This window comes from Orussus abietinus, unplaced genomic scaffold, assembly GCF_000612105.2.
Source record: "Orussus abietinus isolate OABI.00-Male unplaced genomic scaffold, Oabi_2.0 scaffold89, whole genome shotgun sequence".
Taxonomy (NCBI): Eukaryota; Metazoa; Arthropoda; class Insecta; order Hymenoptera; family Orussidae; genus Orussus; species Orussus abietinus.
Genome location: NW_019394246.1, coordinates 151,446 through 169,131, shown reverse-complemented (window position 1 = coordinate 169,131; position 17,686 = coordinate 151,446). Strand labels below are relative to the sequence as shown.

The following is a 17,686-nucleotide window of genomic DNA, read 5'->3' as shown; positions in this document are numbered from 1 at the left end:
TTTTTTTCGGGATAGGTCCGTCCGAATCGATGTCCTTTTTTTATTTCTCAACTTTGATAAAGTGCATCTCTGAATGACTCTCTTGTTTTTCTCCCCGAAAAGGGAACGGATGAGTCCGATCAAAACGCGTTTATCGTCCCCGGAGGAAGTAGATTGCATGTTATCTCGGCGAGATAAAATTACAGATAAAATCGGCGGAAAGAACGAGATAAGCGAAAGAAGGGAGAGAAACATAGAATGACCCTTTTATATCCCCTTAAAATGGAGAAAATACAGAAAAATCGTTTGACTTTTCAAATGTTTCGATTTTCCCGCGCGACTCGATAGTTCATAAATAATTCGGAGTAATTAAAGAACGAGATAAGCGAAAGAAGGAAAAGAGAGACAGAATGACCCTTTCGTATTCCCTTAAAATGGAGAAAATAAAAAAAAATCGTTTGGCTTTTCAAATATTAATTTTTCCCGCGCGACTCGAAAGTTCATAAATAATTCGGAGTAATTAAAGAACGAGATAAGCGAAAGAAGAAAAAGAGAGACAGAATGACCCTCTCATATTTCCTTAAAATGGAGAAAATAAAGAAAAATGGTTTGATTTTTCAAATGTTTCCATTTTCCCGCCCAATTTGAAAGTTCATCAATAATTCGGATTAAAATGGAGAAAATGAAGAAAAATCGTTTGACTTTTGAAATATTTCCAATCTCCCGCGCGTCTCGGAAATTCCTCGATAATTCCCGTTTCTCCGGGATATTTGACCGAAAAATTGTTTTCTCTTGGAAAATAAAAGGAGGGGCCGTCGAAGGAGTTTAGCGATTGGTTATTTCGCGAGCAAACAGAGGGAAAAAGGTAAACAGGGAATCGCGGGGGCGAGGCGGAAGCGCAAAATGGCCGCGGGCGCGTTTCCGGTCTCTTTCAGCCGCCTTCCGTTGTGCCAGCGGCGAGACGTGAATGGCCCTCTTATCCGGATATATTGCTTTTTCAACATGGCGGCATCAGTGGCTGTTCGTCTTTGCGAGTTCCATTACTCTCGGAATGAGGTCCGAAGAGCCAATCCGAGCGCTCGTTTCTTTCGAGGAACTCGACCTCGAGCTGCACCCCCAAACTCCGATTAAACGAGACTCGGCCGCCATCTTGTTCCGGCTAACTACCACATTTAGCGGCTTCCAAATTATCATTCCAATTTCGAGGCGATACACTTGAAAATGGAGAAAAATAGTTAAAGGGAAAGTTACTTGGAAGAAAGTAAGGCACAATTTTTGTTTGAACGTTTTTGCTGTAGCATGCTCGTTTCGAGTAGAATTTTCATTTTTATCGACCTCGAGCTGCACCCCCAAACTCTGGTTAAACGAGACTCGGCCGCCATCTTGTTCCAGCTAACTCACATTTAGCAGGTTTCGAACTATTATTCCAGTTTTGAATCGTTATACTTGAAGATGGAGAAAAATTGTTAAAATCAATGTTGTTTGATAGAAAATAATACACAACTTTTGTTTCAACGGTTTTGCTGTAGTATGCGTTTTTGGAGTAGAATTCGAATTTTAAGGAAAGTGGAACTACGAGTTGCCGTATTTAAAGAGGAACGTGGGTTCTAAATTATTGTTGCAATTTTGAGACGTTATTATTCGAAATAAAGTAAAATGTTTAAAATAAAAGTTGTTCGAAAAAGAATAAGGCACAACTTTTGTTAGAACATTCTTACTGTAGCATGCCTGTTTGAAATAGAATTCGAATTTTGAGTGAGGTATAACTATGCAAATTTACTACTCTTGGGTAAAGTTCGCCGATGGAAGCGCTTGTTGCAATTTGAGTTTCGAATGAGATGAAACTATAGGAGCTCCCGGAATCGAGGAGCTCATTATATTTTGGAAGCTCTACCTTTGATCCTAATCAAATTCCGTTTAAACTCTCGATAATACGCTCTCATAAACGAGATTTTCTCGGTCACGTGACGCCGTCATCTTGGATCGAGTTTAACGAACGACGCTCGCTTTCAAGCATTATCAAAAGTTTACGCCGTAATGACTCGAGATGAAGGAAAATGTTTCAAACAAAAGTTGTTCGGAGTAACATAGGACACATCTCTTGTCAGAAACGTTTCTTTACAGCTCGCTTAGTTAGCGCGATATTCTCACTTTAAACAACGTAAAATGTTGTACAATCGACTCGACTCGATATAAATCGAGGCCCATCGCTTAAACGGAGAAGATTGTTGCAAAATCGTATTTACAAAAGTTGTTCAAAGCAATGTAATGCACACGTTTTGTTGAGGGTGTTTTTTTTATATTACTTGTTTCTGAAGCGATATTGCAGGGATAAGGACTCGCTTGGGCGAGACCTGCAACAATTGTTATCCCTTCCTTAGGGAACGCAATCGTCGTCGCTTATTGTCTTGTTTATTCGGTGACAACCTTGTTACATTGTAATGGCCCCTAATTTGCATGTTAACCTTTTTAAGCTCAGCCTTCCTGCTCGAAGCCCTCTCGGAGCTTAATCGACTTATTGGTTAAGCCAAGCTCGATTATCTCCCCCTCGATCTTGTACTTTTCCCCTGTAAGAAAATGTCTTTTCTGAGAATAGTCTTCGCGACCATGTCCCTCTTTTATTCCAAAGTTTTGTTCATTTAATATCATAAAAATAAAATTTCACGATCATCGCGTTTTTCCTTAGGACCTCCATAATTTCGTGATTAAGTTTCAAATAATTCGGTGCACCCAATTTGGAAAAGAGTTTTATCAATATTTTGGTATATATGTAACCCTTTCATATCACCTTAAATTTGGTTAGGCTCGGTGAGGTTAGGTTAGGTTGGTTTTGGTATGTGTATATGTAACCCTTTCATATCACCTTAAATCTGGTTAGGCTCGGTGAGGTTAGGTTAGGTTGGTCCAGCCGCGGCGTCTCGAGCATTGTTGCGACTCGACGTCGGATTGTTGGGATACAACGGACGCGGCCAATAAACGGGCATTGTCGCGAGTAATCGGTACTAACGGCCGAGATTGCTCGCCGATTGCTCGCCCATTGCTCGTCCATTGCTCGTCCATTGCTCGCCTATTGCTCGCCGGAGGGCCTTCTCCTTCCTAATGGCCAATTGTCACCGCGAATTCAATCTCCCGCCCGCAAGGCGCCCCTACTAAATAATAAATTACCTCTTACACTCTTATACTCTTATACACGTATACACGTATACACGTATACACGTATACACGTATACACGTATACACGTATACTCTTACACTCGTATACACGTATACTCTTACACTCGTATACACGTATACTCTTACACTCGTATACACGTATACTCTTACACTCGTATACACGTATACTCTTATACTCTTATACTCATACTCTTATACTCTTACACTCTTGCACTCTTACACTCTTACACTTTCACGTTTTATACAACTTACACGTTTCAAAGTTTGCAACGCGAATATGGAGACTGTAAGGAAGGTCCTACCACCCATAGAATTTCAATTGTTTTTTTAATTTAGTATAATAATTGACATTTTTGAGAATACCGTCACCTGACGATATTGCATCGCATGTATAACAAACAACTTTCGCCTTCGAGAGTTATTACAACTTCGTGGCGTTAATATCCTAGATAGAAAAAAATGTTTCAGACAAAAGTTGTCGAGAATGATCTAGTGAACAACTTTTGTATGAAACGTTTATGTCTATTACGATTAATTACCGCGGAATATAATTTTTTTGGTGGACGTTTTCAATATCTCGTGAGGGAGAGCTGTTGCGGAAAATTAAGTGAAATATTTTTTATGGAATCGCTAAGGAATTTTAATCGACTACCGAGACGTAATTGTAAAACTCTAAATGAAGGAAAATGTTCGGAAGAAAAGCTGCGGGGGAAGAAAATACAAATTACATGGTTTTTATATTTAAAAATAAAGTACTTTTCTCCGTTACGTTTACATGAATTTTTCGCGAACTTTGGGAACGTTTTGAGAGCTAGGATCGTTAAGGTGGAATTTTTGTGGAATTGCGAAAGGAGGAAAGTTTTAATTGACAACCGGGCCGAGGATTTCCGTCCCTCCCGGGAAATCCGGGAAAGCCGGAGAAACTCAAAATGGCGTTCGTGTTCCCCGAAAGAGGAAATAATGGAGAAGGAAAGACCTCGTGGTTCTCCTTTGGCCTCGAATTTCCCTCTCAAATCCGATTTTCCTCTGTTTTTTTAGCTTTACTCGGCCAAAGAGGATTTTTCCCGGTGGACTCGTTTCGAAGAATGCCGACATAGGAAGAAATATTCTTCCAAAAGTGGATATATAATATTGAGAAATTATTTACATATTTTCGAGGGTATCCATATCCGATAGCGATGATAAAGTAGGAATCTTCTTCTGCTCTTCTCGTGGGATAATTTCGAAAAAGGAAGGAAAAATTTATTCACGCCCAAGATTGGATGTTGGATAAATAAAAGACTAAAGATATCAAGAAAACGTTGAAAGAAAAAAGTGGGAATTATTTCCACAACATTTTTTTATATACATATTGATAATGGACTTTATGTGAAGAAATGCTCTATTTGTATCCAAAGTTGGATTAATGATAATCATTAAGAATTTCGAGGATTATGGATAATGGAGTGCCTCAAAGTAATGAAAATAAAGGAGATGCAATTATTTTTCCTAACCAAAAATATGACTACCTGATTATGGACAGAAATTTGGTTTTAAAATTAAGGATCGATATTATTGTTAATCGAAAGTATTAATGGACATATGATTAATATTAATACCGTAGCGATGATAACTTGAGAAGGGATATTTTATTATCCACGTTTAATTGTATGAGGATACCCAAGATTATTAATAAGTTAATTGATAATATTAAAGGAGGAGCCAATTATTAAGAGGAATTAATTGGAACTCACCAAAGTCTCCAAAGATCATTAAAGACGATGAAAAGTGGAGATGATAAATGAACGAGTGATATTAAGGATCCGAGGGGTCATCCAAAGATCATTAAGATATTAATATAATTTGATGGTTAAGGATACTTTAATTAACTGGCATTATGATTACCCTATCGTTAATGTCAATATAATGGATAACGATATCGATAAGGAGTCGTTTTTTTGATAACGAGTGATCAATGCACAGAAACATCAGCGGGACAATCAAAGGATTGCGAATGAGAAAAAATTTGAGGTCATTAAGATTTGGACCCCGTTTTAAGGATATCCAAATCATTAAGGTCATTACTTTAGATATCAGAGATCTGATTAAAAAAATAAGTGAAGCCCCGAAACATCAGCGGGACGATAAAAGGATTACAAATGAGAGGAAATTCAAGGATCATTAAGGATCACGATCCACTTTAAGGACACCAAAATCGAGGTTAAGGTACCAAAAATCGAAATTAAGGACACCTAAATCGAGGTTGAGAATACCAAGATCGAGATTAAGGACACCAAAATCGAGGTGAAGGTACCAAGATCGAGGTTAAGGCACCAAAATTGAAATTAAGGACACCAAAATCGAAATTAAGGACACCAAGATCGAGGTTAAGAACACCAAGATCGAGATTAAGGACACCAACATCGATGTTAAAAATACCAAAATCGAGATTAAGGCACCAAAATTGAATTTAAGGACACCAAAATCGAGGTTGAGAATACCAAGATCGAGATTAAGAACACCAACATCGAGGTTAAAAATACCAAGATCGAGGTTAAGGCCCCAAAATCGAGGTTAAAGACACCAAAATCGAGGTTAAGAATACCAAAATCGAGATTAAGGACACCAAAATCGAGATTAAAAATACCAAGATCGAGGTCAAGGCACCAAAATCGAGGTTAAGGACACCAAAATCGAGGTTAAGGGCGCTCCAAATCCCAGATGAAACTCCGAAAATCCAGTTCATCCAGCCCAAAGATGGAGCTCCTATCCCGGAGGACAACCAACGGAATATCCAGCCTGAAGAGGTCGAGGTCCTTCCGGGCGTCGATGCGATTGGTCACGAAAATCCGAAACCACGCGAGTCTCCGGTTGACCTCGGGCTTTGACCTCTCCCCGGTGTCCTTGACCCCGGAAGGACCAGGGCCAAGGTTCAACGACCTCTCGACGACCTTAAATCAGGAGCCAAGGGCGCCCACGAAGGTCAAGGACGCCATTTCGAAAATGAATTCGAGGAGTCCTAGCGAGGATAAGGGTAAGGATATGAAGAGAGGTCAGAAGACCTCGAAGGACATCCAGGATAAAAAGGACGGCAAGATGAAGTTATCATTTGCTGACAGGATCATGAGACGAAGAAAAGGACGAAGACAGGAGGAAGAGAAAAAGGATGTCCTCGAGGTATCCGAGGTCGATAAGGTCCCTGGAAGGATCGAGGAAGAGGTCACTCGTTTGGATGTCCTGGAAAGGAAGATGTCCTGTGGATTTCTCGTGGGGGACATGAACTCTTATGAAAATCCTACGTTCTGTTTGGATAGTTCCTCGGAGGCGATTCTTGAGGACGAGGACGAGGACGAGGGTCGAGGATCACGTGGGAAGGACATCCCATCCAGGATGTCCTCAAGCGGCACTTTTCGGTTAAGAAAGGACCTCGAAGATGAGGCGACTTTTCCAGAGGAAGTTTGGACTAAATCTCTGGATGAGGTCAATTTCGGGAGGTCCTGTGGGAGGGAGGATCGCAGCATATCCTCGAAGGATATCTCGTGGAGGTCCGAATGCGGACTTGGAAAATTCCAGGACGAGGACGATGAAGTCGGGAGGGTCGAGAGGACGTCCTGGAAGGTCGATAAAGTTCCAGGAAAATATGGAAAAGGAACGAAAGGTATCACACGTGGGACGTCCTTCGAAATTCCTGGAATCGAGGTCGACGAAAAACTGGATAAATGTTTAAGAGTCCTTGAGGTTAAAATCGTTAATATCTCACGGAAGAATAATGAGCTGCGAGATAAACTCCGGCTTGCAAGATTTGAAAAAATTCCAGGAATCGAGGTCCTCAAAAATGAGGATAAAGTTCCGAGTGTCGGAAATTGTCAGGACCTAATTGATAATATGCAAAGGGAGAATAATGCCTGTTATACGATACGAGATAAACTCCAGAATGCAAGATACGAGAAAATTCCAGGAATCGAGGTCTTCAAAAATGAGGATAAAGTTCCTAGCGTCGGAAATTGTCAGGACCTAATTGATAATATGCAAAGGGAGAATAATGCCTGCTATGCAATACGAGATAAACTCCGGCATGCAAGATTCGAGAAAATTCCAGGAATCGAGGTCCTCAAAAATGAGGATAAAGTTCCGAGCATTGGAAATTGTCAAGACCTAATTGATGATATGCAAAGCGAGAATAATGCTTGCTATGCGATACGAGATAAATTCCGGCATGCAAGATTCGAAATAATTCCAGGAATCGAGGTCCTCAAAAATGAGGATAAACTCTCCCTGGATAAGAACCTTAAAGATAAGGTCGATCGTATCCCACGGGGGAATGATAGCCATCATAGGGAGCGAGACGAATCGCTGCCTGCAGAATTCCTGGAAATTCCTGGAATCGAGCTCGACAAAAATCAGGATAAATCCTCGCGGATCCTTAAGGATAATATCCCGCAGGATGAAACTATCCTTAAAAAATCCAACAACGAAACAAAAAATATATCCCAAGACGATCCCGAAAATGAAGTCGACCAAAATCAGGATAAACATTCGCGAACGCAGATCCTTAAGGATAATATCCCGCAGGAGGAAAATATCCTTAGAAAATCCAACAGCGGGTCAAGGAAAATCCACCATTCAAAATCCCTGGAAATTTCCCGAACCGAGGTCGAGGAAAACCAGGATAAGTTCTCGCAGGACTTTAAGGATGACGTCCCTCGGGATATCCGGGACTTCGGCGGAAGTAGTCCCGGATATCCTTCGAGATCGAAAACTCGAACTGTCGACAACATCGCGAATTTTCTGGGGGGAAGAGGGACCAGCTTCAGGACGAAGAAAAGTGGCAGGAAGAAAGTCCTGAAGAATCTCTCCAAGGACGCCGAGTCGACCAATCAGCATCGCTCTATGGTCACGACCACTTCCGGTTCAAGTATGTTTCCGAAATACCGGAAGAGAATGGATGAAATGTCCAAATGTCGATTTTCAAATTATCGCCAAACTTCCTTTTCAAAATATCTACCGGAAAAAAATGGACGATACGTTTTTCGGAAATTTTACCCATTTTATAGATATCGATGATATATATATATTTTTTTTCATTATTTGAAAATGTCCAAATGTCGATTTTCAAATTATCGCCAAACTTCTTTTTCAAAATGTCTACCGGAAAAAAATGGACGAAACGTTTTCCGGAAATTTTACTCACTCTATATATATCGATATTTTTTTTAATTTCATAATTTGAAAATGGCCAAATTTTTATTTTGAAATTACTGCGAAACTTNAGATTTATACTTTGACGTATGATGTATGGACGATTTTTAATACCCGTCACTTATAACAATTGGTTGCACAGGACAGATTGATTACAGTTCATTATTTAAATGGAGTGTAATTTTCAGTTAAAAAAAATCGGATATTTAAGCCTCGCTGAGATTCAGATATTTTATGAACATTAAAATTCACCATTTGTTCATAAGCTACGCTCGGGACAAATTTAACAACTTTTTAACACGATTTCGGTTAAACACAGCCCCGAGGAATTCGTTAACAAAATTCCAGCTGAATGACATTCAAAAACAATTATAGCGTAATTATTGTTGCGGCGTCAACTTCCAACCCGGTGATAGAGAATTAACATTTATCCGCTCTAATTAACATTTATCCCGGGAGGCATTAATTAATTCATAATTAAGTTGGTGAAACGATTATGGGCTATCTTTGTTGGTCGCCAAGTTTTTAATTGAAAAGCGCTTAGATGGGAAGAAAATTCATTAAATGCATTTTAATCGAATAACTTTCTTCCCGATATACAGCTACCCCTCCCTCTTGTTAATTAACTCTAACCGGAATTATTTAAATTATTAAAAGTACCCCAGATATATCGCAAACTCTTAACAAAAAAAATTAACAAATTTCTTCCCATTTTGGAGGGAGAATATTTTTTTCCATATTTATCACACCATTTTACAGAGATAAACAATTAGAATAAAAATTCAGGTCCATTGTTTCGATTTTTTAGTGACCATCAATATCGCCTACTTTTTTTTTTATAACATTTACTTTGTTTTTACGAAATTGCAAAAATGTCTGACGCTTTTAAATCGTTGCAAAAAATCCTGAAAAATATTTATTACCATTTGCATGATTTTAAAAATCAGATTTTTATGCGACCATCAAATCGTCGACTTTGTTTATTGCCTGGCACCGATTTTTTAACAACATTTACGTATAATTTCGTTTTTGCGAAATTGCAAAAATGTTTGCCGCCTTTAAATCATTCCAAAAAATCCTGAAAAATATTTATTACCATTTGCATGATTTTAAAAATCAGATTTTTATGCGACCATCAAATCGTCGACTTTGTTTATCGCCTCGCACCGATTTTTTAACAATATTTACGTATAATCTCGTTTTTACGAAATTGCAAAAATGTCTGCCGCCTTTAAATCATTGCAAAATATTTATTGCCAATTTTGTGGTTCTCAAAATTAGAGAATATCGTCGATAACGTCGATTGATTTGGTCTCAACGAATTTGTTGCAACTGAATAACGAACAATTTTTGCGCTTAACTTCCAATCGTGTCTTTTCTTTTATTATTTCCTGCGCTCGATTTAGAGTAGCCGTTTATTTTTCAACTTTTGTTTCTCCTTTCTTGAGCAGAACTGCAATCCCGACAAGGAATGGAGTTCCTGGAGGGTTTTGGAAAAAAGAAACAGCCATCAAATCCGACGCAGTTGACCCTTATCAACCCCTTATCAGCACAGCCTTCCCTCAACATACACCTGCATGGTATCTCTCGTTACATTTTTATATTTTTATACGCTTACATTCTTCCACTTTAATATTATTACATTTCCCTACGAACATATTTACATGTTTCTACATCTTTATATTTTTCACGTTTTTATATTTTTATATCTTTCCTCCGATTTTCACTTTTCCGCTTTGTTCGCCTCTCCTTCGTCTTTGTCCATTTCTCGAGGGTTTAAAAAAAAAATGATATTCCGGGAGGATAAATCGCTTTTCAGCGATGAAACGGATAAATAAATGCGAGGGTTTCGGATGTTTAGAAAGTGTTAGTTAATAAACTTTGTCATTTGTTGTTACAGCACTTTTTGCCGCGGTCGAGCACGGCCAGCTGGACAAGGCGAGAACGATTTTGGAGTTGAAAGGGGTAAATGTAAACAGGTGAGAATTTTCATTCCCTTAAGGCGACATGAAAGGGTTATTCTATATGTACGAAACGCCCAAATATTTACCAAACTTTTCTCCAAACTGGGTGCACCGACTCATTTGAATCCTTAGTACATTATCATAAAAAATGAAAATAATTATACAATTTTTTCCTAATTGAAATTTGGACCTGCCATAAAGCCTCCATACTCACCTGATAGCATTTAAAACAATTCGGTACACCCAATTCGGCGGAAAATGTCATGCCACCTTAATAGTTCATACTTTCATATCCCCTTAAAGGTTAATACAAAATGGATGAAGAGTTGTTGTCAACAAATAAACAATATTCTAGTTTGCTCAATATAGTGCTGGACATGAATGCCTTTTTACCCCCTTAATGCAGGTTTTCAGAGAGAGCATTTATGTCCGCCACTGTACCGTATTGTTAGTGTTGTACAGTGGTGGATATAAATGCCTTCCTATAATTCATTGATGACATATGTGTAGGATTTTCATGTCTGTCGGATTCAAGAGGAGAATTTAATTCTTTTTCTAATTTGTTTATATGTTTTTCAGTGTAAATAGCGACGGTTTGTCGCCCCTCGACGTGGCGGTGCTCAGCAACAATAGACCCCTTGCGAAGATGCTTGTGGCCTTCGGTGCACAAGAGGGCAATCAGTGTAAGTCCTGGACACTCTAATTAGAGCATTATTTAATTATTTTTAATTAAAAACACAGTACCTCGAGACGGTCGTCGTCGATCAGTTCTAAAGTTTGACGAGCACCCGCAGGATCAGGATTTAAAAGTTTTTCAGCCCTCGGAGGAACTTCCACCCAGAAAGTCGAAGCTGTCGATAACATGACGGGCTTTTTGAAATGCACTGAATGCACTTTAGATGGATTTAATTCGGCTGTTGCTGCAATTTCTGGAATGGCAGGCAATGCTTCGAGTTGTCGAATCTGGAATTGGGCTTCGATCACCTGATCGAAAGGAAACATGACAGATTTTTGTACATCGGAGATGAATCTGACATCTGGAGCTTCATTGTTTACCAGGGCTTTAAGATTTGGACATTCAAAAAGTGGACGTGTGCTTTGTGATGCTGGTTTTGCCTCATCGAGGAACTCAGTCCTCGGTTAAGTCCTTCACTGAAGATGGATCGTTATAGAGTTTTGTTACTTGTTGAGATTTCTACTTCCATGCAGGTTTTTAGACACTTAGGAACCTTTTTCTTTGTTACAAAATTTGACGTATCATTTGGCATCGCTGCACTTTAGAGAGAAATTATTACGGAGCTTCTTCATCTGCCAAGGTTTTAGATTTCAGCCTTGTCTTCTGAATACCTGAGGAAGTTAAAACGTTTCCATTGTTCTGAAAATAGAGTACCATATTTTTCTTCCCATTTTTGGTCCTTACGCTGGGAAGCAAAGTCCTAAACTCTCCGATGGTCACTTCGCAATCTCTCTTCGGAGAGTGCTCCACTCCGTATCTCTCTGAACTTGTCACTTTCTGGTTTCAGTCGAGTCCCCGGAGTCCCTAGGGACCCACCTGGCGTCGTTGCTCTCGGAAGCGGAACACAGGGTCCAGGAATTGGGAGGAAGCTCTTCCACTGGTGGCAGTGGCTCGTCCCTCCTGGAGCCACCGTCCCACAGGTCCAGCTTTTCTGCACCGCACAATAACCTTACTTGTAGTGGAGGCAATGCCGAAGACAAACAGCTGGCTCTCTGGGAAAGGAGGGCGAGAGCCCTGAGGAAAATGTTGTTGGGATTCGACCAAGCAAGTAAGCATCGAAACACAGAATCCTAACCTGCATCGGTCCACCTTCCGAGGCTCCTAAACAAAAAATTCATTTCGTAATGCAGCACTTTTGTCCTTAATTATAACATTCAAATTATAAAGGACAGAATATAGGTTATAGAAAATAAAATATAAAGAAACCCACAAATGATACCGAGCACTGAATCTCTGTCGTGTCCATCATTGACTCTTCGTGTTACGCCTTAAAGTCCATCCACAAGTAGAAACTATTTTTTGGATTCTTGTTGGAAATTTGAGCGTTACAGATTAATTCATGTTTTTCCAGGACCACCAGACGCACCATTTCTAGTGGCAGTGGATGTGACCGGAACCACATCTGTCAGCGTAAGGTTCCAGGAACCGGAGTCCCACGATTCCCCAATTTGCACAAAGTTCAAAGTCCAGTGGAGCACCAAGGAGGACTTTTCCACGATCTGTGCAGAGAGAGAAGTCCTGGACATGAAGCAACGAGAGTGTAGGGTCGAGAATCTTATCCAGGGGCAGAGATATTACTTCAGGGCGGCTGCTGGGAACCTCAAGGGGTACAGCAGTTTTAGGCCTTCGACGCCTTCCCACGTAACACCAAGCAGTACGTATTACGTTGACCTCCTCTTCTAGAATCATAGATTATGAAGACACTTTGATCATTTGGTTAGAAAAATCTGTAAACCACATAAGCTACGGAGCATCATGTTAGAGAGATCCTTTTTGAAAATCTAGATCTGTTGGTTTCTAAAATATTTGAACATAAAATTGCATCGCATAACCTCACTTGATCAAACTTAGTGAATAGGTTTTTAAACCATGCGAAGGTCCTAATTTTTCCAGAATTGAGGATCCTCTTGAGAACATAACCTTTTCTGTTAAATCTTCTAAAATATTTGCAGGTTCAATTGCATCGTTTAACCTCACTTAACCTAAATTTAGCGCAGGGATCAATGCTTACACTATTCGAAGGTCCCAATTATTAGAAATATGTGTATCCATGTGAGAGTATAACCCTCTCTGTTTTGTTTTTAAATTATCTAAAGGTTGGAGAGACGTGGATGGCAGAACTCCCAGGTTCGCAGGTCGACTGGAGCAGCTCGACACACTTTTCACCGACATCAGGGGCCCGGAGTACACCCAGGAGACGCCAGCAGTCCAACGACGCAACCACAAGAAAAAGACGACGATAAAGCAGCTCTTCACGGCCACCAGCAAGTTCCAAAAAAATCTAAGACGTGGGGTGTTCCTGGCCTGCCTGCTCTACCACGAGGACAAGGTGCTGGTCACCAACGAAGACTTCCTGCCAGTCATCGAAGTCGATGAGACCTATCCCAGCTGCATCTACAACGATTTTCACTGGCTGATGAAGGTTGCCTGCACCTGGGACGATGTCAAAACTCTCCGACAGGACATGGAGAAGAGCCACAGTAGCTCTACGAACCACTTCCGAATAAAATTACTGCAGGCTGCGGCTCAGATGCAGGTGTGTTCCTAGTTTCTTATTAACTTATTATTAACTGCAGATTACTTGGCAAAGCAACGTCTTATCACTTTATTAATTATAGGTTACGTTACGAGGCAATACATTGTTGCTTTGTTAATTACTGGTTTTTTAGCGAAACCATATCTTACCATTTTATTAATCGTAGACTACGTAGCAAAGCGATGCCTTCCCAAGTATGCCCAAAATTATTTAACATAACGATTTCTAACGATTTGGTATAAAAATGAAATTGTTATTTAATTACAGGCCGCTCTCTGCATCCAAGACCTGGGCCAGCTGTACCACAAACCGATCAGAGACATCCAGGGTACCCTGGTGTTCTCCACCGTCAACTACGTGGAATCCCCGAAGCTGGTATCGGTGCTCAACAGCAGGTGGCTTCCCCTCAGCAAAGTCATCAAGAAAGTCATCACCCACGAGGACAGCAACGTCGCCGACATCCTGATGGCCAGCATACAGGAGCAGATGACGTACCACCGGGTCAGCAGCATCAGATTGTCCAGAGGACTCTACTTGGGGTACCTGAAGATGCAGAGCAGCGTAGACCTCATCCAGGTCGTCGTCCCGACGAAGGCGCCGAACGTCCTTCCCCACTGCAAGATTCGCGACAATCCTCACGTATCTGCGTACGTTTCCTTGTCTTCTATGATCGTTTTGATGAACAATTTCATATCGCCTTATATCACCCTTTGGCTACTAAGAGACGTTTGGTCCAATATTGCCTGCACGGTCAGACGAATCTCGCCCATATGTCGAAATGGCTCCTTGTTCAAAGCGTTTAAGTGGCGTTGCTCTACGAAGAAGGGATAAAAAGTAAACCGTGGACTTCCATTTCAGCGAAGAGTGGGACTACCTGAAGAGGATGACGAGGGTCCAGATGAGCGACTCCTCGTCCACGCAGGACCTGGAGGAGAAAGAGAACGCGGCAAACGAGATGCAAGGAACGGAGCAACAGAGACTGTTCATCGACCTGGTGTCGGCGACGGCACGTCGACTCTTCGCCTACATGGAGATCAGCCCCGAAGACTCCCTGGTGCACAGATTGTACGACGCGGAGGTGATCGACCTGACGCACGACGTGTCGTTCCTGATCGCGGTTCCGCCTGCGGAAACCGCGTGCTCGGTCCCGGGGACCAGGGAGATCCTCCTGCAGAGGGGCGACCTGCTGTCTTTACCGATCCAGGTCTTCGAGATGGTGCACCTGAACACCTACCAGAAGGACGTGATCAACAGGTACTCCAGGCTCAGCTGCATCCTGGAGCTGGACACGGCGCAGGCGCAGCACAACCACCGGGAGGCGTTTAGCTCCTCGGAGCTGAGCCTGGCCAAGGACAAGCTCACCAGGTTGCAGGACCTCCAGAGCCAGGTCAACGTCGTCTGGAAGGGCGCCAGGTGGCTCATCGACGTCATCACCTTCGCCAGGGATCGCGGCTCTTCTCAGCAGAACGTAGGTTACTCGCTTATTTGTCATTCGGTGCATTTACATTAACTAAGTTGCGTTATTTACGTATACTAAGTTAATTTCTAACGGAGTAAGTCAATCGTTTGTGAAACTTTCTCCGAGCTAGAGGTTCCGGGTTGTTTCAAAGTTCAGAATGTCGATACAGAATCTACGAGGAAGGTCCTGACACTTGTATTGTTCACTTATTTCCTTTCAATTTGTTTAGAAGGGTTTTTTACATTTTGCACATTTTTTTTACAACGATGGGAATACGAAGTCTCGGAGTGAAAATTTAATTCACCTGGAAATCATAGATGGCGCAGGGGGTCCCTCCGCAGTCAATAAGGGCCCCAGAAGGCACGAATCCAGAGGATTTCTGGAGTTTTACTTCGATTTCTTTATAATTATTGTACGAAAACGACAGGTGGAATATGCCATTTGTTACAATACACAATATAATTCGACCCAGCTGTCGATATAAAAACCAACGTCGGCAACGTAGGCATTTAGAAAAATCTCCTTTATCGACGTTGATCGAGTTCCTCGACGTGTTTCACTTCACCTTAACGCTTCGAAGGCTTTCAAGGACTTCTTTCTTTCTATCCACTCTTCCGAGTTACTTTGAAACTCCAGTGAGGTTTTTGTCGCGAAGATTTTTTACATTTTCATGATTTACTATCCTCAGATATCCGCCCAGGCGGCCGGGATTTGCATGAAGCTGCTGCTCAACCTCGACAGGAACAAGAACGGCAACAGTCTGAAGCGCAGTTTGCTCCAGCTGCCGCCGAGGGACCCAAAATTGGTAAAGTCCAGCCCAGGTCGAGGAAGCTGGCCAGGACCCAACATCGCCAACTCCTCGACGAACCTCCTGAACACCGAGTTCAGCAAGAGCGAGCAACAGCTTCCCAGTGGCCAGTACGTGCGGAAGGGGAGCAACAGTTCCAATCTTTCCACCGGCTCCGAGCCGAGCAAGTTCTCCGTCCCGGTCAGCCTGGCTCCAGGTACGGAAGGATACCGAGAGGGTATGACTCCGCAAACGGCTGAAAATGTTCAAATTGATCGTAATGTCTCCCTGTCCCCAGGTCGCGCCTCCAGCCACCACCTGGTGCCGCTGCAGAACGTCAGACTCCCGCCCTCGAAGTCGGAGGACACCCTCTTCCTCGCCAAGTACAAGCACAGCCCCAGGAACCGGTCGGCGACCGTCACCTCCGTCTCCGCCAGCACCAGCCCCCTCCTGGGGGTCAAGCCCATCGTCTCCGGGGGCTCCTTGCCCATCGACTCCTCCTCGCTCGCCATCGCGTCCAGCCGGCTGCGCGTACACGCCAACTCCGACGAGTTCGCCAACCCCGACGTCGGCTTCAAGGCCACCCTGGTCAAGGTTAAGCAACCCAAGCCGACGGCCAGCGTCGCCAGCGTCGCCGCCGTCCCCGCGACGCTGCCGGAGGCGCAGCTACAGGACGCCAAGGACGAGGCCACCCTGATGCCCGCCCCTTCGCCTGGGATCTTGCAGGTGCGAAGATGCTCTTCTTTGGAGAACCTGGAGGAGGAGTAGAGGTCTCCTCAGGAATGGGCAGCGGTGATAACGGGATGCGCACCCTCTGCAGGGTTGATAAGAACAGAGGGAACGGGGAGATGTTTCGCGTCATTGTTTGAAAGGGAGGCGCGGCCCCCTGGCGCCCTCTACCCTCTTTACACCTATGTACAAATTGAAACTACTCTTAAGGGGCGAAATCTTCCTGACCGGTAAAACAGGGTATACGTGGGTGCCGCGTCGTAATCTCAATCATCCACGCGTAACAACTTTATTTCCTATTCGTAGTCTTCTTTCCCAACGTACGTAGACCCTGATACTAATTATGAAACTTGAATTATCGCTGCCCATTCTTGCCGACCTCGGTAAATAATTTCCCTGATGTCGCAAGGTGTTTCTTTGTAGGGGACTCGAGTCTAGACGAGATTGTAGTTAACGAGAGCGCACGATCATCTAAAAAACCGAAATCCGGAGACTGTAAGCTGCCTGGGATGTTGCTTTCAACTTTTTTCTCTCCGCCAGTGTCGTTTTTTATCAACGTTTCCGTCTTTTTCGCGCGCCAGGCATGAAGATTGGCTTTCTCGTTGCACCTGCCAGCGTCGGATAGATATTTTCACTCTGTTTTCCTGCAAATTCTTTTTCAAATTTAGTCTTCGCTTTCCAGACTCTTTGCTGGCTGCTGGCTAGAAAATAATACTATGGTTGCATTAACATCGAAGGAATTTTAACCAATCTGAATGACTTTCATAACCTATTCTATCTGGAAGCTTATAGAAATTTCTACTGCGTTGGGTGAAGCAGTTCGCAGCTGTTAATTCAATGTTACGGTATATTATGTACAGTTTATGAGTTTAAATATTTGTAATGGACATGAATGACATAGATCGAAGTCATTCAGAAGCATTTACTGGACATCGATGAATATCTTGTATCGTAATTTAAATAATTATGCTTTGGAGAAGCACAACATCCAGCTTCGGACAGTTTACCCAGCGTAGCAGAATGGTCTGAAACTCTTTCTCTATTTGGTTTTTTAATCAACACTAAATGAAATAATATTAACATCGAAGAGCATGATCTCACCAGGCGAATATTGTGAGCAATCTTATCGGAGTCAATGTTTCGT

At 42.3% G+C, this 17,686-nt stretch overlaps 1 protein-coding gene across 6 annotated transcripts in view; it reads left to right on the top strand.

Moving 5' to 3' along the window:
• Nucleotides 1–17,686, top strand: part of LOC105701452 (ankyrin repeat and fibronectin type-III domain-containing protein 1) — a 35,959-nt gene that overhangs the window by 13,991 nt on the left and 4,282 nt on the right. For 2 of the 6 annotated variants that reach the window (XM_012428195.1, XM_012428196.2), the window contains exons 2-11: nucleotides 9,783–9,911; nucleotides 10,232–10,310; nucleotides 10,875–10,978; nucleotides 11,819–12,079; nucleotides 12,383–12,685; nucleotides 13,128–13,567; nucleotides 13,835–14,214; nucleotides 14,426–15,035; nucleotides 15,715–16,030; nucleotides 16,112–16,539. In XM_012428195.1, coding sequence (XP_012283618.1) covers nucleotides 9,803–9,911; nucleotides 10,232–10,310; nucleotides 10,875–10,978; nucleotides 11,819–12,079; nucleotides 12,383–12,685; nucleotides 13,128–13,567; nucleotides 13,835–14,214; nucleotides 14,426–15,035; nucleotides 15,715–16,030; nucleotides 16,112–16,539 — 3,030 coding nt within the window. In that variant the 5' untranslated portion in view covers nucleotides 9,783–9,802. Of the gene's footprint in view, nucleotides 1–4,191; nucleotides 8,048–9,782; nucleotides 9,912–10,231; nucleotides 10,311–10,874; nucleotides 10,979–11,818; nucleotides 12,080–12,382; nucleotides 12,686–13,127; nucleotides 13,568–13,834; nucleotides 14,215–14,425; nucleotides 15,036–15,714; nucleotides 16,031–16,111; nucleotides 16,540–16,965; nucleotides 17,038–17,686 lie in introns of all 6 variants that reach the window. The other 4 variants (XR_001104227.2, XM_012428193.2, XM_012428194.2 and 1 more) reach the window with 4 other exon arrangements.